At 36.1% G+C, this 20,362-nt stretch overlaps 1 protein-coding gene across 1 annotated transcript in view; it reads left to right on the top strand.

Annotated features, from left to right (window-relative positions):
• Positions 1–774: 774 nt before the first annotated feature.
• Positions 775–20,362, top strand: part of GNAT3 (G protein subunit alpha transducin 3) — a 30,369-nt gene continuing 10,781 nt past the window's right edge. Inside the window, exons 1-3 of the mRNA XM_085325978.1 lie at positions 775–892; positions 10,411–10,453; positions 15,629–15,770. Of these exons, the coding sequence (XP_085182104.1) occupies positions 775–892; positions 10,411–10,453; positions 15,629–15,770 (303 nt within the window). The remainder of the gene's footprint in view (positions 893–10,410; positions 10,454–15,628; positions 15,771–20,362) is intronic.

Here is a 20,362-nt window from a genome sequence, read left to right as displayed (position 1 = left end):
TTCTTACACAAAAAGGAGTATGGTGCTCTCAGCCAAAGCCAATTGCTGCTAATGAAATTACAGAAAAATGGAAAAATGTTATGGCCAAGGAATAGCCATACAAAGGTATCACACAGATGGTACAATTGAAATGAAGTACCTGTAACCATTATAAGAAAATAAATGAACTTGCTGTCATATCATGAAAACGCAGAACATGCAAACCTTTTGCATGTAAATTATTCAAAATAAAAACTGGCATCTCAGTTATATAAACCCAAATCTGGTCATTTTAAAATAGAGAATACATATATTCAGAGCTATGACCACTGAGAAAGAAAAAAGGAATATATGCAAAAAATTTGAAGGCATAGAAACYTTTTTTGCTTCAGGATAACACAGTGATTCACAAGCCAAAATTTTTTCTTGAGCTGAGTTATTTCCAACTTTATTGTTCCAAGACTTTCTGCATATTTCTCTGAAGCACATGAGAGTGGAACCTGCCTGAACAAGGACGTAGGACTAGCTATATCTTGGTTTTGTAGACTGTATCATTTTAATTCTATGACATCATAACAGTGCAATTTTATGCCCCTATACAAATCCTGAATTGCAGCATCTCCAGGCCATGTGACAGATGGAAAGGGACTATTTGGTCTGAAGATTGAATGCAGAGGTTGAATGGGAGTTTTAGATTTTCTCCACACACAAGCTGTCCTCCTTCTGAATTAATTACTAGCCTAATCAGAAGCAACCCAGCTGGGACAAAGAAGAACTKTTATTTAACATCTCAAGATGGGCAGTGGAGCCAGTTCAGAGAGCAAGGAGTCGGCTAGGAGATCCAGAGAACTGGAGAAGAAACTCCAGGAAGATGCAGAGAGGGAAGCCAGGACAGTCAAACTCCTATTGCTGGGTAAAAAAGAATAGAAATTGTTGACACTAYTTTTTCCATTGAGGGGTTATTTTGCACTGAAATTATGTTTCAGTACAGGGAATTTCCCATCTTTTACTATTTTATTTGAAAAAGATAGTCTCATAATACATWCACAAAATGTTTTCTGGTTTTGAACACTTTTAAATCACAAAGTTGCAGACAATCAATTAATACACAAGGAATAGGTTGAAAATAGTCATGTTGTTAAGTATATTCAATTTTAAATACTATAAATCCTTGATCTTGATGAATAAGAAATACTGTTAGAATATATATTCTGCTGTTTTCTTATGCAAAATGTGTGTTCTTCTTTGCTTCCACCTCTTCTCTTCTCCCTCTTCTCTTCCCTTTCCCTTCTTTGGTGCTATATGTATTCATTTGCAGGAGGATTAAGCGAAGGAACTGGTTAAATAGAAAATACATAGGTGTCATCACCTGTTGAAAATGTTTGCTTTCAAACTCTTTCACTTCACTTTTTACAAAAGCAAGAAGTGACTTAGCAGAGCTTTTCTCAATGTATAAAAATTATATTGTGGATAGAGGAATGGAAGGTGATGAAACGAAATGAATGTAGATGAATATTCTCACAGACTGCTATTTCTAATCCATATTAAGAACTACTTTTTAACAGGCAGTTTGTGTAASAGAAAAATAAAAAAAAWAMMWTWWTTTTTCCTTTCYGTTATATTGCTTAGACAATGAGAACTATCAATGAGCATAATACTGCTAYTTTCTATACCTTTCTTCTAACAATATGATGTCTGCTATTAGAATTTACRTTTGTTTCACAAAATAAATAGATAAAATTGTCTTTGATTGAAATGTTTTATTTTTTCTTCATTTTTCAGCAAACTGACATTTGCTGAGACAGCTAGATCCCTTAGTGAGAGTAATTCAGCTTAACTCTGTCTTGTATTTTATGCAAAGTATCTATTTACATCTACTAACAATCTAACTATTATTGGTAAAAAAAGAGAGAAAAGATAAATACAATTGTGTAAGTTTCCTAAATAATAACAGGAAAATAACAATTTCATATATTTTATCTACCATCAATGTTCAGATTGCAGTTTACGAAGTTGTTCAGTTTTGTGGAGAACATGAAAATCTTATGTGCCTCATTGATACAAGTTATTGCCCTTATTGAGACAGGCTTAAGTCAGTCAAATACAGGAATAGTATATTATTATATACTTTCTATATGTTCTTAGAAAAAGGAATCAGCATACTGAGTTAGAACTGAGGTCCATCTACTCCAATGTCCTGCCTCTGGCCTCACCCAATACTGGTTCATTAAGCAGATGCAAAAAAAAATTCTGTAAGCAGTTCAAGAATAAATTTTGTTCCTCAAAACGTTATGYCTTGGTGGTTGTCCTGGAGGCTGTGTTGCACCAGGACACAAACTAAAGTACTTCTCCCAGAAAAATATGTATATATTTTGTATTAAGAACTTCGAATATTTTTCTTAATGTATGAATCAATCTTTATTGACCCTATTAATATTTTAGTCTCAAGACACCTTTGGTAATATGCTTTGAGATTAATTGTAAGCTATATAAAATAGAATTCTATTTCATTCATTTAAAAATTGACATATCTCAGTTTCATCAAATATACAAGTACTCTTTCATGAGACAAGGCAAACAGCAGAATTTGAAATACTTTAAAAATTTCTTTATGTTATATATTTCTACGATATCATTTTTATTCACATTATACACAATAAAAATTCAAGTTTGTCAATATTTTAGAAGTTTTTCTTCTCGGGCAACTGTTTTGACATAGATCACAAGGAACCAAACATCCGGTAAAAAAGCGTATTAGAGAGAAAAAGAATATAGACTTAAGAGCTTGCATTTGCTTGGCCTTAGAAAAAAGATGAATAAAACATAAGTCTGTTTTGAGCCTAGTGCAAAGCTATTCTGCCCCTGAGAGTGAGCGTGCCTGTTTGAACACCTGGAATCACAGCTGCTGTGCCAAGCACCATATATCCCTTTCCACAGTCAACCAATGAAATGGCCARGTAGGAGAGGATTAAATCTACTGCATTCCGGTCTAGGTTCAAAGTTGGAAATTTTCCAAATTTTAGATTATTCTGGTCTGAGCCTGCTATCTTTCCATACCTATGAGGTGATCTTAGAAATAATTCCACTTAAGAAAAACCCACCACCAGCAGCACCAGAAAATACTACAGTTTAAGCACTGAATGAGACTGAATTTAAGCACTAGGAAATGTAAACACAGCCATGTGTATGAACAGGCTTTTGAAGAACGTTGAATTTATGTCCTATAAATGAAAAGGAAGTCAATATATTAAGATATATTCTAATTGTGATTATGCTGAGATTCTCAGGAAAAGATTTACAGACAAATAGATTTCTGTTCATTCAGACCATATGTTGCCTCCATCTTATGGACTAAATGTCGCCATTGTTTCTTTTGCAGTAGGCAAAATGGTAGAAARTACTCAGAAAAAAACTGTATATGTATATTATAAGTTTTTCTGTTTGATCATAATGTTCTTATGATTAAAATATTTTTTAAAAAAATCTATCCACTTTCTGAGAGGACAATTTAATATCTAGCCTGGTCTCTCAGTGTTCTTCAATAAGTTACTTTATAAAAATGAAATTATATAAGGAAACTAAAGACATGACATTCAATCATGTTCAAGTTTCACGATGTGGGCAAACATATTATCCCTGATGAGCTGATAGTTTGCTATTTATAWAACAAGCTCATGGAGAAGGAACAACAGGAAAACGTAATTTTCTGATGTTCTTCACAAATTGTCCAGGCGCCAGAAGGTTTAAGTCCTCTGTGCTAGGTGTGCCTATGCTAAAAGACTGACCAGTTCCCTGCCTTGTCCACAAATCTATCCCTTGCATATCTGTACTTCCAAAAAATCTGATTGCTTTTATGAGTCTGGAGCAAACTCCAAGGGTAAAGTTTTATTTCGTTTGTATCAAAAAGCATAGTTCAGAGTCATATCTGACTGTGTCACATTGCATGTATGTGTTGTGGGAAGCCAGCCTGCAATCTGTTTGTCCATAAAGTACAATACACATCTGAAACACTGCAAAAACAGCTGATACTAACAGTACTCTAAGAACTGTGCCGTTTCACAGTAATAACAACTTAGCTTCAGTTTAGATAATCATTAAGACTTTGAACTTTCTTCTTTTCAAAGTATTATTCCATGGCCTCATTGCCTACACTTTCCAGGGGTGAGATTCTTTTCACAAAAAAATCAAAGACCTTCATCAGAGCTGGTCACCCTTGGCTCCCTTTACTGAGAAACGCTCACTTTTAGAGCACAAYTCACCCAATTTCATTTAAAGACTTATTTCAGGGTGACAAAAATTGTGTCTTAGAAGCAAGTATTTTTCTCCATTGACTATAAGAGGCTCTCATGACTAGTCTTGAATACAGGTGTTTACAGTGTAGACATTTAAAACCTGTTGCATGAATCAAATCCTACTCACTTAGCATAGTTCTGAAGTAGGCTTAAGTTCCTGTTATTAGCACCTGCACTGCAAACAAAGAGAGGACTCAGAGTCCATAATTTGCCCAATAATCCTATCAGTTGGAATACACTGAATATTTTTACAGGGGGCATTTAAGCATTTAAAGATGAAGTTCCCTCAAGAAGGCAGAGCATTAATACAGCATTTACATCTTCTTTCTAGTTTCTTTTTCCCATGGAGAAAGTTTATTCAGGTTGGTAATATGACCAGAAAGATAGCTTTCTTGTAATTTCCAGACTAGTTCACATTTCTAGAGCTTTGAACGCTGTAGGAAAGACTCAGACAGACATGTGAAACCTTTCCTGATTTTTAATTTGAAGATTTTCTTTTCCTGCATGTTACTGTGTTAGTCAGTGTTAGTGAATTTTGCGACAGATTTCAAACAAAATATTCAGGTAATGGGCATTTTTTTTTATTGTTTACCTACCTTTACTTCTGGGAATTTTCCTAAACCAAACATTTATTTCTAAATAAATAATACTTATGAAGAGGTAATAGCTCTTTCTCTGACAGAGAAGGGCAACTTATTAAAAAAAAAAAAAAAAAAGCCTTCTTCAACAGCTCAACAGATGCTAATCTTGAAAGGGGCTTGCTCTCTCTTTCCACAACTATTCAAAGAAATTCTGTTTAGAAAAATAGGAGAGTTAAGTTATAACTGAGGTTTGAAGGTTTGTCTCCTTCAAATTCAAGAGATTTTCATTAACTTTTGAGGCCTTCTCCAGTCTTATCCCTAATTCTGCTCTGTGTGCATGTTCTGTGGTGTGCACCACAGCTGCTAGTCCGTCCCAGGGCAGGCAATCAGCTCGTGCGCGCCATGTGCAGGGATGGGTTTTTGCAGCTGATCGCCTGCATCTCCACCACATAGCTCCTTTTCTTGAGCCTTTTCTGTAACCTCTACATGCCTTGAAACATAATGGGCTTGGGATTTGTTGTCGTTGTTGCTGTTGTTGTTTTAAAGTTCAAAATATCCTCGAGAGAGCCAGGTTGCGCTTTGCTAGATCGGTGTTTTTACAAGGCAGCGCTGAAGGCAGCTGTGGCATGCCCGGGAGCACGGCCCGAGCACACACAGATATGTGCGGAGGCACACTGCTCGCTCTTACGTGCGGCGTGCCTGTCCCACAGCAAGCTTCACGTTACTTTGAAGTCTCACCCTGGAGCGGATGTGGCAGCAAACAGTATGTCGGCTGTTTTTGTCCTGATGGAAATTATTTAGTGATCTCCAGGAAGAAATGTGGGAGCTAACTAGGGTGTGGGCAAGGCAATAAAGCTATGAAGAAAAACGGGAAGCGAGCCAAACTGGGAGTGTAAGCACACTGACTGTTTATATATTTTCCAGCTCGTGTAAGCTTAGAGAAAAAGGTGGTCAGTGCCACTACCACTGTTTTCCCTCACGCTGCTTCGTTAAAGAAAAGAGATATATTCCCTAGATATCTTCAGGACAATTCACTCAGGAATGCTTTGTTTGTGAATGAGTTTACTTAAGAGAGAGTCTTGATAAGTTTAGCTCTAAACACGTCAAGGCATACACGGGAACAACACTTCTGGTGCCTTGTTTTTCTGGACAACACTTCTGGTGCCTTGTTTTTCTGGGCAGAAAAGTCGGTTACACATTGCATTTTGACTGCTTATACAGATTTAGCACAATTGCTTTGGATCATCTTTGACTTGCTTTTATATAAAAATTAACTTGAGTTACAACTCCATTAGCAAGTAACACTTTTAGTATCCTGTTAGTTCATCCAAAGATTGTACTGTAAAAATTGAACTAATCCCACTTAAATTTAGCTTTCTCAATGTCAGGTGTGAGTGTCAGGTGTGAGACTACACTACTCACCTGAGCTTGCTACATAGTTGGTGGTGGCAGTGAGGCCCCCCTCAAAAGGCCTGCCTTCACAAGTCTTTTAGGTATCTTTATCCCTTTGTGGCTCTAGAAAAGTCAAGATAAAAACTCGGTCTAGATAACTAATTTTAGCCAACTGAAATTAGGCGAAATGAACCACAATTAGCATTACTTGCATTTGGGATGGTAACACAGTAATTTTGAAGGAAGGCAATTTTCACCAGCTATGTGAATTTAAGGGCTTTACAAGAATTTATAGAGATATATGTAAGTTTACAAATAAGTCTATTCATGCCATATACATGAGCTGCATTAGAATAGTGTTCACTTGTAAATATACTCTAAGAGCTGGTGGTGGTTTCATACCGTAAAATTTTAACCATCTCACTGAGATAACAAAGTTAAGAGTCCAGTTGCCCTTACCTCCCTCTGTAGTCAGTGGAGAGAAAAGGGTACTTTCAGATGATGATTCAGGTGGTAGGTGGATGACCACTCTCTGGCATTGCCTGTTTCTCTCTGTTGACTCTAGAGCATATCCACGTTAGGTATCTACACTGCAAATCTTTTCACATCTTTTCCTGCAATATCTCCGCATCTCTAACAGCACAGACAGATGACTATGTTAATATCTATATCTTACTGTTTTGGACTTAAGTAGAATTTGTCTGGAAACTAGAGTTACCTGAAAACTTTGAAACACCATTGCTGTTAGTTCCCCTTCATGCTGTTTAATATTATTTAAAACATATTTAAATTATTTTCTAACTACTTAATAACATTCAGTTGGAGAGTGTAATGTGTTTATATACAAATGGCTAAACACAGCAGACCAGTGTTGCTATAAAGACTGAACTAAAGATTTTCCATTAACTTCTGCAGATTCAGTTTCATATGGAATTAATTTGGTTCTTCAGTAATTTTAAAGGATAATGTTCATTAACAATCATTAAAACTGAAAAATAATACAAAAAATGGATAATTATATGAATTCAAAAATATATCACTTGGTAAGCAAAGTAAATCCAATCAAGCTTATATTTAGCATTTAAAGATATGTGACTTAAAGACAAATATTTAACAAAAAATCCCCCACCATTTTCAACAATCATTGTGTAAATCAGCCTAAAAGAAACCACAATGTCTCCAAGATGCATCATTGTTGAGAATTCCTAGTTGAAATAGTTTTTAGGGAAAGAATTGGAAAAGATGTCACATGCTGATCTAGCATATCTTTAAGAAACCAGTTATTTTTAGCCACTCATTTAAGCAGAACTAAAAGCATGTAATTGGACTTGGATAGAGTCACAAGTTTGGTTCAGAGATGGTTCATAAGTAGTTCAGGAATCTGAATGTCTGTGCAGACTTGACCTCTTAACTCTTCATTCCACAAAAGCACTAGGCACTATAACCCTTCCTTGCACTTATACTCAGATACAATTTTAATGAATATTTATCCCAATGAAAAATGTTTCTTTTATTCTCAGACAATAGACAGCATTCATGTATTTGTGGCATTCTGGAAGCTCTGGGGAATGCCATAATCATGGGACTGTAGGTCAGATTCTCTCTGCAGCCCAGCCRTGTAGGTTGCGGGGCATACAAAGTGGAAGAGCTCCTGCACAAGGTATGGCTTGGTATTCCCTATGTACTCAYATCTGATGAACTGAATGTGGATCTGAGAGCAAGGCACTCTCAAGTCTAAATTTTAGTTTTATCATCTACTCAGAGGATTGATTTGGATAATCTGACAAACCTTTTCTTTTTTAGTTCCTCAGTTTATCAAAGTTTATCAAAGATCAAAAATTTGCTTACTTTACTACAAAATTTTAACAGAGGAAGTTGCATTTGGAGTGCAATCAGTGCTGAGATATGCTGACCATCTCCAGCTGAGATTAGGGGCAGTGATAACATCTTTCAGCTCCCGGGATCAGGGCCAGAATTTCAGGCATACACTGATGTTTCTGTGCCTTTACTTCTGAGGTGTCCATCTCCAGTAAACTTTACATACAAATATAAAGATACAAATCAGAAGTAACATTTGAAATAGCTGGAAGATCTTAACTATATAAAATACAAGCTATGGTATATTAGCACTGGTTCCTGTCAGGCTGTGCTATATACATATGAATCAAGCGAGACACAGAGATTTTCAAAAGTTAACTAAATTTTCCAAGCTTCAGGACAGGACTGAGTTCGGTCTAAGCCCCGGATATAGTGCTATCCCCTGTATTTTATTCATAAAAATCTGTGCTAGCTTATAATTGCTCTTTTGCTGCCTCCTGAGGGAGCGAGCAAAGGCTTCCCGCTCTCTGGGCAGTCATTTACAGGCCATAATGGTGCTGGGTCCTCTGTAGATTTGCGGCTGTTCCCTGGAGTGGAAGGATGCGGAGAGAGATAGAAACGCGATGCCGTCCCTGCYGCTCTCAGCCTGATGTTTTGGCCAGAGAAGGAGACTGCACATGATGGGGGAGGAAGAAAGGAAGCAGGTGCAAAGTAAATTGTTTCTGACCAGTTTCCTGGGGTGCAAATATAGCTACAGCTGACATGATACTCTGGAGCAAAGTCAAAATTTGTGTGTTGTTTGTTATTTCAATTAAGGCAGAGGTTTTCTACAGCAGAAAAATGTACCCATAAGATACAAGTTTTCCTCCTATTCTATTTCAACTTTGTCTTTCTAATCTGGAAGAGAGGTTCACTTGGATATTATGTTTTCTGGCACCTTTCCATGAGGTAAATGTCTGCAGTTTCAGAACCTATAAAAMAATCTAGCAAAGGCTGCCTTGCTGATGGGCTTTACCAAGCTCTTCAGAAGGTATTGGGAGGATAATGAGTGATATAGCAAATTTACAAGCTGCAAATGCAAAGCCACTGTTGACAAAGTGGTCATTTTTTCTAAACCATGGCAGATGGCAGCAGCAGCCCACTTTGCATAGACCTGGTGTTTTTCTCTAGCAWACGCTGCTGTTCACATCATAGGATTTAGAAAATGATTTGCTTATGTTTTGCTGTTTGTTGTGATGCATCTGCCTAAATTAATCTCTGTCATTTAAATATTAGCTTTACAAAATCTGTTTAGAAAGTTGGTAATGAGTTCATTCCATTCATTGAAAAGCCTGCGGATAGAATAGAATATTCCAGATTTTGTATTTTATCAGAAGTATCTGATCCTTTGTCCAATAAGGTAAATGATAGTCGGCARTGAAGAATACTGTCTCATAGATTCATATACAAAATTAAATCTTCTTGTAAGGTGCTTTCCAAATCTGGGTCACATTCCTCACTGCCTTCACTGCAGCCCTCTGATAGCCACTCACACYGATTTCCAAAGGAAAAGGATTGTGCTGAGCTTATCACTCACTGCAACAGGCAGGAAGGCCAAAGTCACTGTACTTAATTCCATATCCGACCAAACTGAAGCCCTCGTTCTGTAATTGACTGTTCAATTAAATGACTGTATCTCTGACAAGTACAGAGGTTTACTGCAGAATCATTCCCAAGTTGAGTCTACTGCAAGACTATGTGGGTTTCCCATCTCTGCCCACACTACTTTAGAGCAGATGACCGTGAGGTAGAAGTGGCAAAATACCAGTGTTACTTGCTCATGTGCTGCTTCTGCATCATGAGCTACAGCACGTACAAATATCTGTATTTCCAGCTCTTTAAAGAAACTCACTAAAGAGAATGGAATTGGTTATTTTGGCTTACAAAAGGTGTATGATAATTCACACACACTATCAGAATCCATTCACACACACTATCAGAAGCTATATTTTGTTCACTGAATCAAACTTTTCCACGTCTTCCTGACCAAACTGCCTAGCTGACAGGGATGAAATCAAACTGTGACTCATATTTTACTTTTTTAATAATTAAAAAGAGCATATATTTTTTCTTTTAATTGACTAAATATGCTTTTAAAATGTTCATTTCCTTTCAGAATTAATATTTGTATCAAGACTTCGTTCATTTTAAGTCTTTGAATTAAAACAAGGAAGAATTATTGTTGTAAAAAGAAGGATCTAAAACATCTGTATGTTTCTTCATAAATGCACACATATATGCCACAGAGTTATTTTAAATACTTGCTGGTTATTCATGTATCACATTTCCTCRACATTCCCCTTCTGCAGGTGCTGGAGAGTCAGGAAAGAGCACTATTGTAAAGCAAATGAAGTAAGTATATGAATATCAGTTGTTGGATTTGGATATTTGTAGTATAAGTTATGTAACTAATGTACAATATTTATATTTATTTGAATAAAATTCAAAGAAACATCATTAAAATCAAGTTCTCATTCAACCAGATAAAAACAAAGTGATTGAAGACACCCAGCTGATCCGGTAATCAAATCTGTCTGATCAAATCATGCACTACTCCAATTCTGATTTTACTGTTTTCCGTAGAAGTTACAGTACTGTAGTGAGAACACAAGCGCAAAGACAACCAGCCATTCTGGATCCTCCTAGACTAGCATTCAGTCTCCAGTGGTAGCTAATAGAGGATGTTTCTGGAAGATTATGAGAACAGATAAACAAGCACACAGTAACACTTCACCCRTGTACCCTGCCAGTATCCGGTGATCTGTGACTCATCCACCTTCCTGAACCAGACAGTACCATTGTGCTTAATAATCCTCAGATAATTTGTTCCTACATTTCTGCTGAATCTCTTTTGGAACCCATTAAAACTAATAACAACCACAGTATTACATGGCAAGCAGTTCCACAGTTTAATTACACATTATGCGAATTATCTCTCTTTGTTCAATGTTAATGTGGTCCCTACCAGTTTCATTTGATTTCACTGTATTTCAAGAGAAAATATTGAATATTCACGTTCTGTAAGAACAGTGCCAAGCCAATATTTTTTCCAAATTGAGCTCTGTAGATCCTTCTTGGTCTCCACAATACTATTTGAGCTGCTGCCTGTGGCCAGTAAGATTATTCTTACGCATCCCACAGACCAGATGACAGTATATTTAGCCACAGATCTATACAATGAACACCTGGTACCCACTATCTAGCTGGTGTAGTGGCAGTCATGAGAACTTATTTACAAAGGAAAGAATCACCCCAAAAAGCATWCATACAACAATCAAGCTGCGTAAAAGTAGGCTGGACTATCTCAAATGCAAGAATCTGTTCAAATTCTGACTGAGCATCTGGCTAGGAAGATATGACTGTATATAAGTCTAGTGCAAGAATACTTGTGGTAGATGCAAGCATCTTGGCATGGAAAAGGTGCACATAGGTTGCAGTCCGCACCTGTATGGCTTAGCTTCAAAGACATGCCAAATTCATTCCCCTTTCCCCCTCCTCCATATTTACAATTTAACATCAAATTCTTTTTCATGTATGTAAAACAGACTAAAAATTAAATTAATTAATGTTATTCTTTTAAGGGCAGCCAAAATATTGATTGTGTATCTGGTTTAAGGAGAAAATCCACTTGAATTCCAGAKATCATACCTAGACAGGCAACAAAAAAAGCCTCCTTTACTGCATAAGCTGCTAAAATATCACTGTTTTATCTAACTTTATTTTCACAGCCAGTGTTCAGGTCTGTTCCTAGAGCTGGACAAATGTAAAAAGAAATCACGAAACTACAGAGTCACAGTCATTGTAATTGTTTAAACATGACCCTACTTTGTAAGCACCAAAGCTCTAATCCCATGTAAACATTAAATAGGATATTTTACTAAATAGGTCATATGATTCCTAATTTAAATTCTCCTGGTTATTTCATATCTTCACCAACAAATTTTAAAGAGTGAAGTAAAAAATATTATTTCATAAGAGCAATTTTCTATTATTTAACCAGCTCATTTTCTAATAAGATAGATTCAGTAATGGCACAGTCGAGTCTATCAAATATTTTGCCAACGTTTTTGTTCTGGTTAATTGGTGGATGATTTTATTTCTGTTCTGAGTGTAAATTAGGAGAGCCTCTCTATTCAGCAAAACAATGAAATACATATTTAGGCCCATTCAAACTGTACTGAACACCTCACCAAGTAGGAATAGATTAAAGATGTCCTTCTTAATTGAGGATTTTAAGAAAGCTGATAACCCTAAACAGCATGGAGGAAGRAGAAGAAAACTGCAAAGCTAAGAGTTACTACTAAAGCTCCGTGCATACATGACCTGTCAATCTAACTGCAAATATGAATTATTCCCCAAGAAAACTGTGGATAGAAATTATCACTTTTCATAGAAAATGTCAACTTTCAGTCAGAATAAAGGCCTTTTCTTTTTCTAAAAAGGGGAACCTTTCAGTAAAGAATACTATTTTAGTTTTTTTTAAGCAAAGTATAACATTTTCCAGAGAAGACTCCAAACTGTTTAAAAACGATGATTTTGCTGAAAATACAAATTTCCACCAAAATAAGTTCATCAGGTTTATWTTTACCACTATTAATATATTCTTCTAATTCATAAATGTCATTCTTTCCAGACTCAAGATTTTAATCAAAGTTAAATCCTTCCACTAAGTTTTATACAATATCTTATGATGCTTGAAATATAGATATGCTGCAGAGCTTTTGGAAAGCAAAGTTGGTTGTGAAGGAAAACCAAAAAGGGAAAAATAAGCTTCTACAGAGCTCTCTGCTTCTAGGTGGATCATTTCCAACATGTGAGCTAACTTACTTAAAGCCAAGTTGAGTATTTCTCTGTTATGCCATAAATTAACAGTACAAATTTACTTCATAGAGCTCAGAATTATAATAGCTCAAAAAAACGAAAAGCATGAAACGCAGAAATATTTGTTAACTCATCATACCTGAACCAGCTTCACCTAGCTGGTGAGAAGTCCCACTTGCATGAGAAAAAAAGCCCAGAAGACTAAATTTTTTTCCTCCAATACAAACAAAATGTAGATATTATTACTGGTAATCTAATATCTCATTCCTTCACCAACCTGCTTGGGTTTTTTTTAGTGTTTTTTTTAAATACATTTTTGCAGAGACAATCAGGTAATTAAATTCCCCATTGATAAAAAGCCATATCAAGATGACATCGCTGTTTCAAAATCTTTTCTTAAGAATGTTGTATCTTTAAAAAGAGTTGCAAAATTCACTACTGATTTATCAGACTGGTTACCATACATTCTGCCAGAGGACATTANAAAAAAAAAAAAAAAAAAAAAAAAAAAAAAAAGCATACAAAGCCTCAAGGAAAAACAAGTTTTCATTCTGTAATTACAGAATCCAATTTTATTTCAGGATTTTTATTTTCTTCCTCCCTTTGTTCTTCAAAAGGAAAGTATAAAAAGACCATACAGAATAGTGATTTGGGGATTGTAAGTGTTGAGGCCTTTCTTTTTCTCTCATCCCAGATTTTTGCAATCACATCCAAAACACCACATCTTCCACATAGATCCTGTTACTTGCATCACTATGCATAACGTATTTAAGCCAAGCTCAGGTTTGCATGTTCTGAGGTGTTGAGTTTCTGTGCATTTCTCTCCACTATTTATAGAAAATCACCTGCTTTTACAGGTAGGAAGGATAAGACTGAGGAGAATACACTTAAGTATCAGTATTTGCAATTTATACTTAAGTAGCAGTATAAGGTTCAACATTTCTTGATGACGGCTGGAATTGATTTCCTATTAAAAGCAATCTGATCCKTTAAAGGAGATATTACCTACATCACTGGGAAGCTCTGGGCTACACGGTACTAGATACACAGGCCACAGATTAACTCCAAGTGATAATCTAGAAATAGCCGGTGCGTTATTGTGTGGATACATTAGTTTCTCCCAAGAGAATAAGTGTCTCCACCCAGCAAGTCTGTAATTTCATTCAAACCACTGCTGACACAGTGACATCTGGATGTTTCAAATGATGGCAAAAAAAAAATGTGCAGTATTATACCACACTGCAAAACAGAGACAGCTCCTCTGAATCTTTCTCTCAAGTTCAAAAGGTTTCATTTGAGTCTCTCAGATTCATTTGAATTCACGCAGAAAACAGCACTCAGAAAACTGAGTTTCAAAAAGGAATTTACACATTTGGCTGTTCTAAAAAGTAGTTGTGGAAACACATGAAGAACATTTTTTTACTACAGTGCTACAGATGCTACTCCTACAGATATGAGAACATATCTTTTGACTTTTCTGACATATATGSGTCACAGAAGCGTTAAGATTCATGCATATTCTACTGTGATTTTCTTGGAGAATTTTGGGGGACTGCATGGGAACTGTTTTCTGATATGTTTGACTTTTCCCCTTGCAGGGAAGGTCTCCCCATGACAGACGCCTGTACTTGTTCTGGGCTAAACAGTCAGATCCTTTCACATCTCCACCTTCTGCTTGTATAAGTCCATTCAGACTGTATCTCTGGCAAGAGAAAACAAAACAAAAYAAACAAAAAAACCCTCCCCTCAGGAATTATTTGATTAATTATGTGGCCTTCACCATTGAACAACTGAGGTGAGGAAGCATAGAGCCTTGGTTCTGGTAGGTATTTCCCAGCCAAAGCAGTTTGTACTCTGCTCAGTGAAAGTAAACTATGCCAGAACAGATTAATTTCTCTTCCTTTTCACAACGAATGAAAAAAGAGATCTCTCTGAGTCATGGTAAAATCTGTATATTGATCTTGGAGCATTTTAACCATATGTTATTCCCCAGCCAGGAAAGACTATGAAATTATAATCCATCTCTCAGAATTATATTAATTGAATTTATTAATTTCTTCATCCATGATTTGGAATTTGCAACAAACTCTCTGGACACYTTTCAGTAACTGGAATTTTTTATTACATATTGAAGCTGACTTACAAAGAAACACGAAAAATGAAATAATTTCTTGAGGAAGTATGTCACAGTGTATAAATATAATTGCAGTAGTTCTTCTAGTCTAGATAAGATTCAGGTTAAAAAGGAGATTGGCTAAATAAACAAAGTGAGAACCCAGGACTAACCTAACAGATTCCCCRTAACAAAAAGAGTAGGGGCTTAAGTGCAACTAGGCAACTTGCACTGCCATCCCATCCACAGAAATGGATCTGGTATTTGTGCTAGATACATACCATAGGTTATCTTCTACTGGCCCACAGGTAAACAAGTATTTTTTCACTTAGACTAGGGAGTTAAAACTCAGCTTTGCGAGTCTAACCACATAAGTCTACAGAAACTGTTGTTCCTTAATTCTGCCAGCAGAATAGGCAGATCTACTCTTACCTTTGAGGAACACTTTTCCAAGGGCCAGATGGATTCAACTTGTGTTTTTCACACAGACCTCAGAAGCATCTGATCCATTTTTTCTTGACTTTCTCCTTTTGTGCATACCATAAACCTTTTCTTTTCTTTTCTTTTCTTTTTTTTTTCTATTTTCACAACAGGATCATCCATAAAGATGGTTTCACATACCAGGAACGCATGGAGTTCAGACCTGTGATTTACAGTAATGCATTGCAGTCTATCCTGTCTATTGTGAAAGCAATGACYGTGTTAGGGATCAATTATGAAAACCCAGCTAGAATTGTAAGTATGATGTCTTTTCTCTGGAAATAGGATTTTGGGGGGTAATATMATATTAGAGACTAGTAGAACAGAGTAAGAGAGTTCAGTGTTTATTGGATTTTAGTGGAAACTAAGTAGTACTTGAGTTATACCTTTGACAAGATCTTCTTTATTTTCATTTTCTCGAGACTGATGCCTGAGAGATCAGGCACTAATGCCTGAGATATAATCTTTGTATAAACTTGCATTTCTGCAATAATTTAATGCACTTAATGCATAAATTACCATTTCTGTTACAAAAGATAACGTTTAACCTGCAAAGACATATGAAAGAAAAAAGCCTTTTCATGGATTCTTGGCCATTTATTCATTGCTATTGGGAAATTTAATGAATATTTCCATTTTATGAATAAATATTGAGGCAGAGTCATGAAAGGAAGGGTCATTTAGACATGTTGGGAACAGTCAAGTTTTGCATTGCTCTTAGGGCAGAGACTTCTACTATATGGAAGCAGCACTGTCATTGACACTGCAGAGAAGTATAGTTTGTTCTTCCTTATGTCATTAGCAATTCTGTGTGCTAGTGCACAGCAAAAAAGCCATACCTTCTTTTATCTCCAGCCTCTTTAAAGTGGYGAGTAACACTGATTCTAGCACTTTGCAGATTTTACTAAGAAGTTTCAAATATGATGATCCATGCAGTGGTCAGGGAACAGTTTTAATCAGAAGTTCAGTCAGGGAGACTAGAAGTTTGGGGATGCTCTTTAATTCTATCTTTTGTTTCCCYGAGCAAAGTTAGCTATCACATAGTTGCATTAGATATGAATGGTCCACATCAGAACAGAARACTTCTGGCTTCTTTTGACAAGTAAACTGACAGTGCCAGCTCATTCCTATAAGGARCCTTTTGGCCATCATGCAGAACTCTCGGGGTGATCAGCTGGAACGACAGGGTCAGAAGTAAAGGGAAAAATGTATTTTTCTGTTGTGTGATGATCAGTCTATTGCTTGTAATACAGATCTTCCTGAAATTTTTTCAAAGAATATCAKAATATCCAGACTATTAACTGGTTCTAGTTTTGGCAAATTCTGCCTGTTCCATAGAGGTTTCCTTTAAAGTGAATCGCATCCAATTATATGAAATGCGCTTTCAGTTACAGCACTTTACATTTCATTACAGTGACATATGGTCATTGCACCATGGCCTAGGGAATCTAGCCACAGGTCCTAGCTCAGAGTCTCCAATATTCACTACTAGGTCCAGACTCTGCATTAACCCTCTGTATTTGATATATGTTTTACCTGTTCTCAGGTACTTCAGCCCACTTTCTCAGCCCTATCAACCTTCTGAGAAGTTTGTATTTGTTCACTCGTCATTTTTCCCTCGGGATATCATAAGCAAATACAAACAGGGTATACCAACTTATCAAACTTATTTCTTTAGCCACAGAAATCATAAAACCATAAAAAAAATCAGGTTGGAAGAGAAATTTTTAGATCTTCTGGTCTAACCTGCTTTGAGCTGGACTACTTAGACCAGATTGCTCAGGGTCTTGTTCAGTTGATCTTGACAAGTACAGAGATTTCACATCATAGCCTGCACGGGCCCCTACTCCAGATTTTGACCACCTTTGCTCAATTTCACAAGGATCCTGCCAGCTCATATTTGCAGCCTGCTTAGGTCTCTCTAAATAGCAGCCCTGCCCTCTAGGGTAACCACTCCCTCCAATTTTGTATYTTCTACAAACTTGCTGGAAGTTCATTCTATCCTACCATCGAAGTCACTAAACAGACATTAAACAGTATTCGCCCTGATATCACCTCCTAAGGGATGCCACTGGTAACTGTGTGCCAGTTGGACTCTGTACTGCTGATCACCACAACTCTTCGAGCTCAAAGATCAAATAAATTTTTCATCAACCTTATTGCCCACTTATTCAGTGTATATCTGTCAGGCTATATAGATATTGCAGGAGAATGTGTCAAAGGCCTTGCTGAAACCAAGATATGCAACATCTCTCTCCTTGTTCACAAAGCAAATCATCTCATTGTAGAATCAGGCATCAGGTTAGCCAGGCATGATTTGCCTTTGGTAAATCCATGCTGGCTTTTCCAAATCATCTTGTCTTAAAACACATCAAGTGCACACATAAGYGACTGGCAGCAACACTAAGTTCTGAATCCACACTTCTTTAGTCCAATATAAGATAACTGCTTGATCAGAGTCCATAGGGTTGGGTAATCCTTACTTAATCTTTCTCCCAGCACTTTCTTTTCACTTGGAACAAATAGTTACAGAGATTATCAAAATCATAAAACTTTTTTCCCAGATGTCCAAACTAAGAACTTCAGGCAATTTCATACTTCAGGTTTTTGTACAGAGTGGTCATTGTTTACGAGCCAACCATGGAGCTGCTTCTTGGTCATAAACAACAACCAAGTATCAACCACTTCTAAAAGGTGACTGCTCTAACCCACATTGTAGACAGCAATATGATCTGAAGACTAYAATTTCAAGATGAAATTTAAAATATGAAAGGAAGTCCATGAAAAAAAAAGTGTTGACAGTTTGACAAATACCCATGTGTGGTCTACCACTATGCAATATAGATATAAACTTTTTTATTCCTTGTATGCATTTACTTTTACAAAATTGAAGTTGCAATGATCACTGCAAGTAGGCTACAAAATTCTTTGCAGAAATCCACGTTGGTTTCAGAGAACTGATCTTCTAGGATTTCACAGCGTTGAGAACTGGGAAAATGTGTCTTAAACAGTTCAGATCATCTTTAGGCATCAAACATAACCAAATCCAAAAAAATCCAGCTATTTTAAATTCATCATTTATAGCACAAGCCTACCCTTACTCTCACTAACATTTGAGGAAAACAGCTGACTACGCCTGTATAAAATATTTGCAGTGCCTGCCTTCTTTTGCCCCAGAACCACAAAAGAACAGCCTAGATATGAATTTTAAAAGAAAGTGGAAATTTCAGTCACGTACACTTGACTGGCAACTAAACATTGCCCCTTCTTCCAAAAATGAAGTTAAATTTACATTTTCTGTAAAGCCATGAGGCATTCTTGTGTGGTTTTGATATGAGCCTTGATTTCTGCYGGACTTCGTTCTTGCCCAGTTCAGGTCCAGATTTAGTTGCCTAAAGTCACTTAGGCATTGACTGAACCGGCACAGAAGCAATAGATTCTTCCACATTCCAGGGCTGCCTGTAGTACTTCTTAGCAAGCCTTTAAGTTTCTCAGAATGTGATTTGAACAAAATCTGTTCTGGAAAGAAGGGAGTTTCTTTCTTCCTAAAGATCTATTGCAGTCTATTTTTCCTATGAAAACCATTAGAATTCTCTCTAAATGCCRGAGATAATCAAAACATTACATATACCAGGATTACAATAAACTAAACCTGCTACTATCTTTCCTTTTTACGTAAGCAAAAAAATCCACAATTATCAGCTTTTGAGTAATAATCAATGAATTCATTAACTAGGACACTCTGAGCTCAAGGCTCGTAGGCTACTCAGCTTTCAAAATCCAACATCATAGGATTATAATCCTAAAATGATATGTTATATCCTGAGCACATTCCAACTTTTATCTTGAAGCTGAACAACTGTGCACCCTGGAGAGCATTTGTGGAGAGCAAGGAAGAACAAACACAAGAAAGTATGAGTGAGTTCTCTTGGTCAGAGCACGGAACTAGCAAGGATTGATAGAATGGAGCTGATTGTGTTTAATGTAAAAGGAAACATTTTGTTTAATGTATTGCCCTCCTCCTTTTTCTTTCAAATGAATGTATTTTTCTAATTTTTTTCCTTTTTTCTCCRTTCTAACATTTACAAATTTCCCCAATTTTTAAAAAACTTGTAGTGTTTATTTTTGATCAGTTTCTGACTTTTACAAAATTTCCAGAAACTGCAGTTTCTAATGAAATATAAATTACATTCCTAATATGAATTTGTAAAAAAATTATTGAGATGTTTTCTGTTTTTGAATAAAGCACGCTTCATGTCAAAATAGTGTCTGTCAGAATATATTTCTACTAGTAAGACTATTGACTAAAAGTCCCTTCAGTTGTCTACTTATGGCTAGGAAGCAATTATTTTCTATAATTATCCACTGCTGTAAGAGTGTACCAAATGACCCTATTTTTAATCACGCTCTTTATTTAAAATACTTTTCTAAGCCATTAACTACTGAAAAGAAATATTTTTAATGTAATGAAGTCTTTTGGGGTTGACTGCAAAAGGAAGAAATTAGAGAATAATTCATTTAAAATATTTGGAATTCTTTTCAATTACAAGTTTCTTCTTCCTCAAAGAGGAAATCAGATAGGAAACGCATTCACTAGCTAAATTTACTTTACCACATTTCTTATTGTGCTCTAGAGCTAGCAAAAAGATTTTAAATAAGTCCAAATGTTATTTTTTTCCTAAATATATTTTTTWAAAAATAGGAATATATTTCTGCTTTAATATATTTAAAATATATTTAAGCATCATTTTTAATTTACTTATGATACATAACTATTCTCTTTTACAATAAAAGCCTTCCTTGCAGGTTGAACCTTTGCTGAACACCTGTGGTGAGATGAAAATGAG

The sequence above is a fragment of the Rhea americana genome, unplaced genomic scaffold (genome assembly GCF_003343005.1).
Source record: "Rhea americana isolate MKP2758 unplaced genomic scaffold, rheAme1 scaffold_1, whole genome shotgun sequence".
In the NCBI taxonomy this organism is placed as follows: domain Eukaryota; kingdom Metazoa; phylum Chordata; class Aves; order Rheiformes; family Rheidae; genus Rhea; species Rhea americana.
This window is presented reverse-complemented; position numbering and strand designations above follow the sequence as displayed.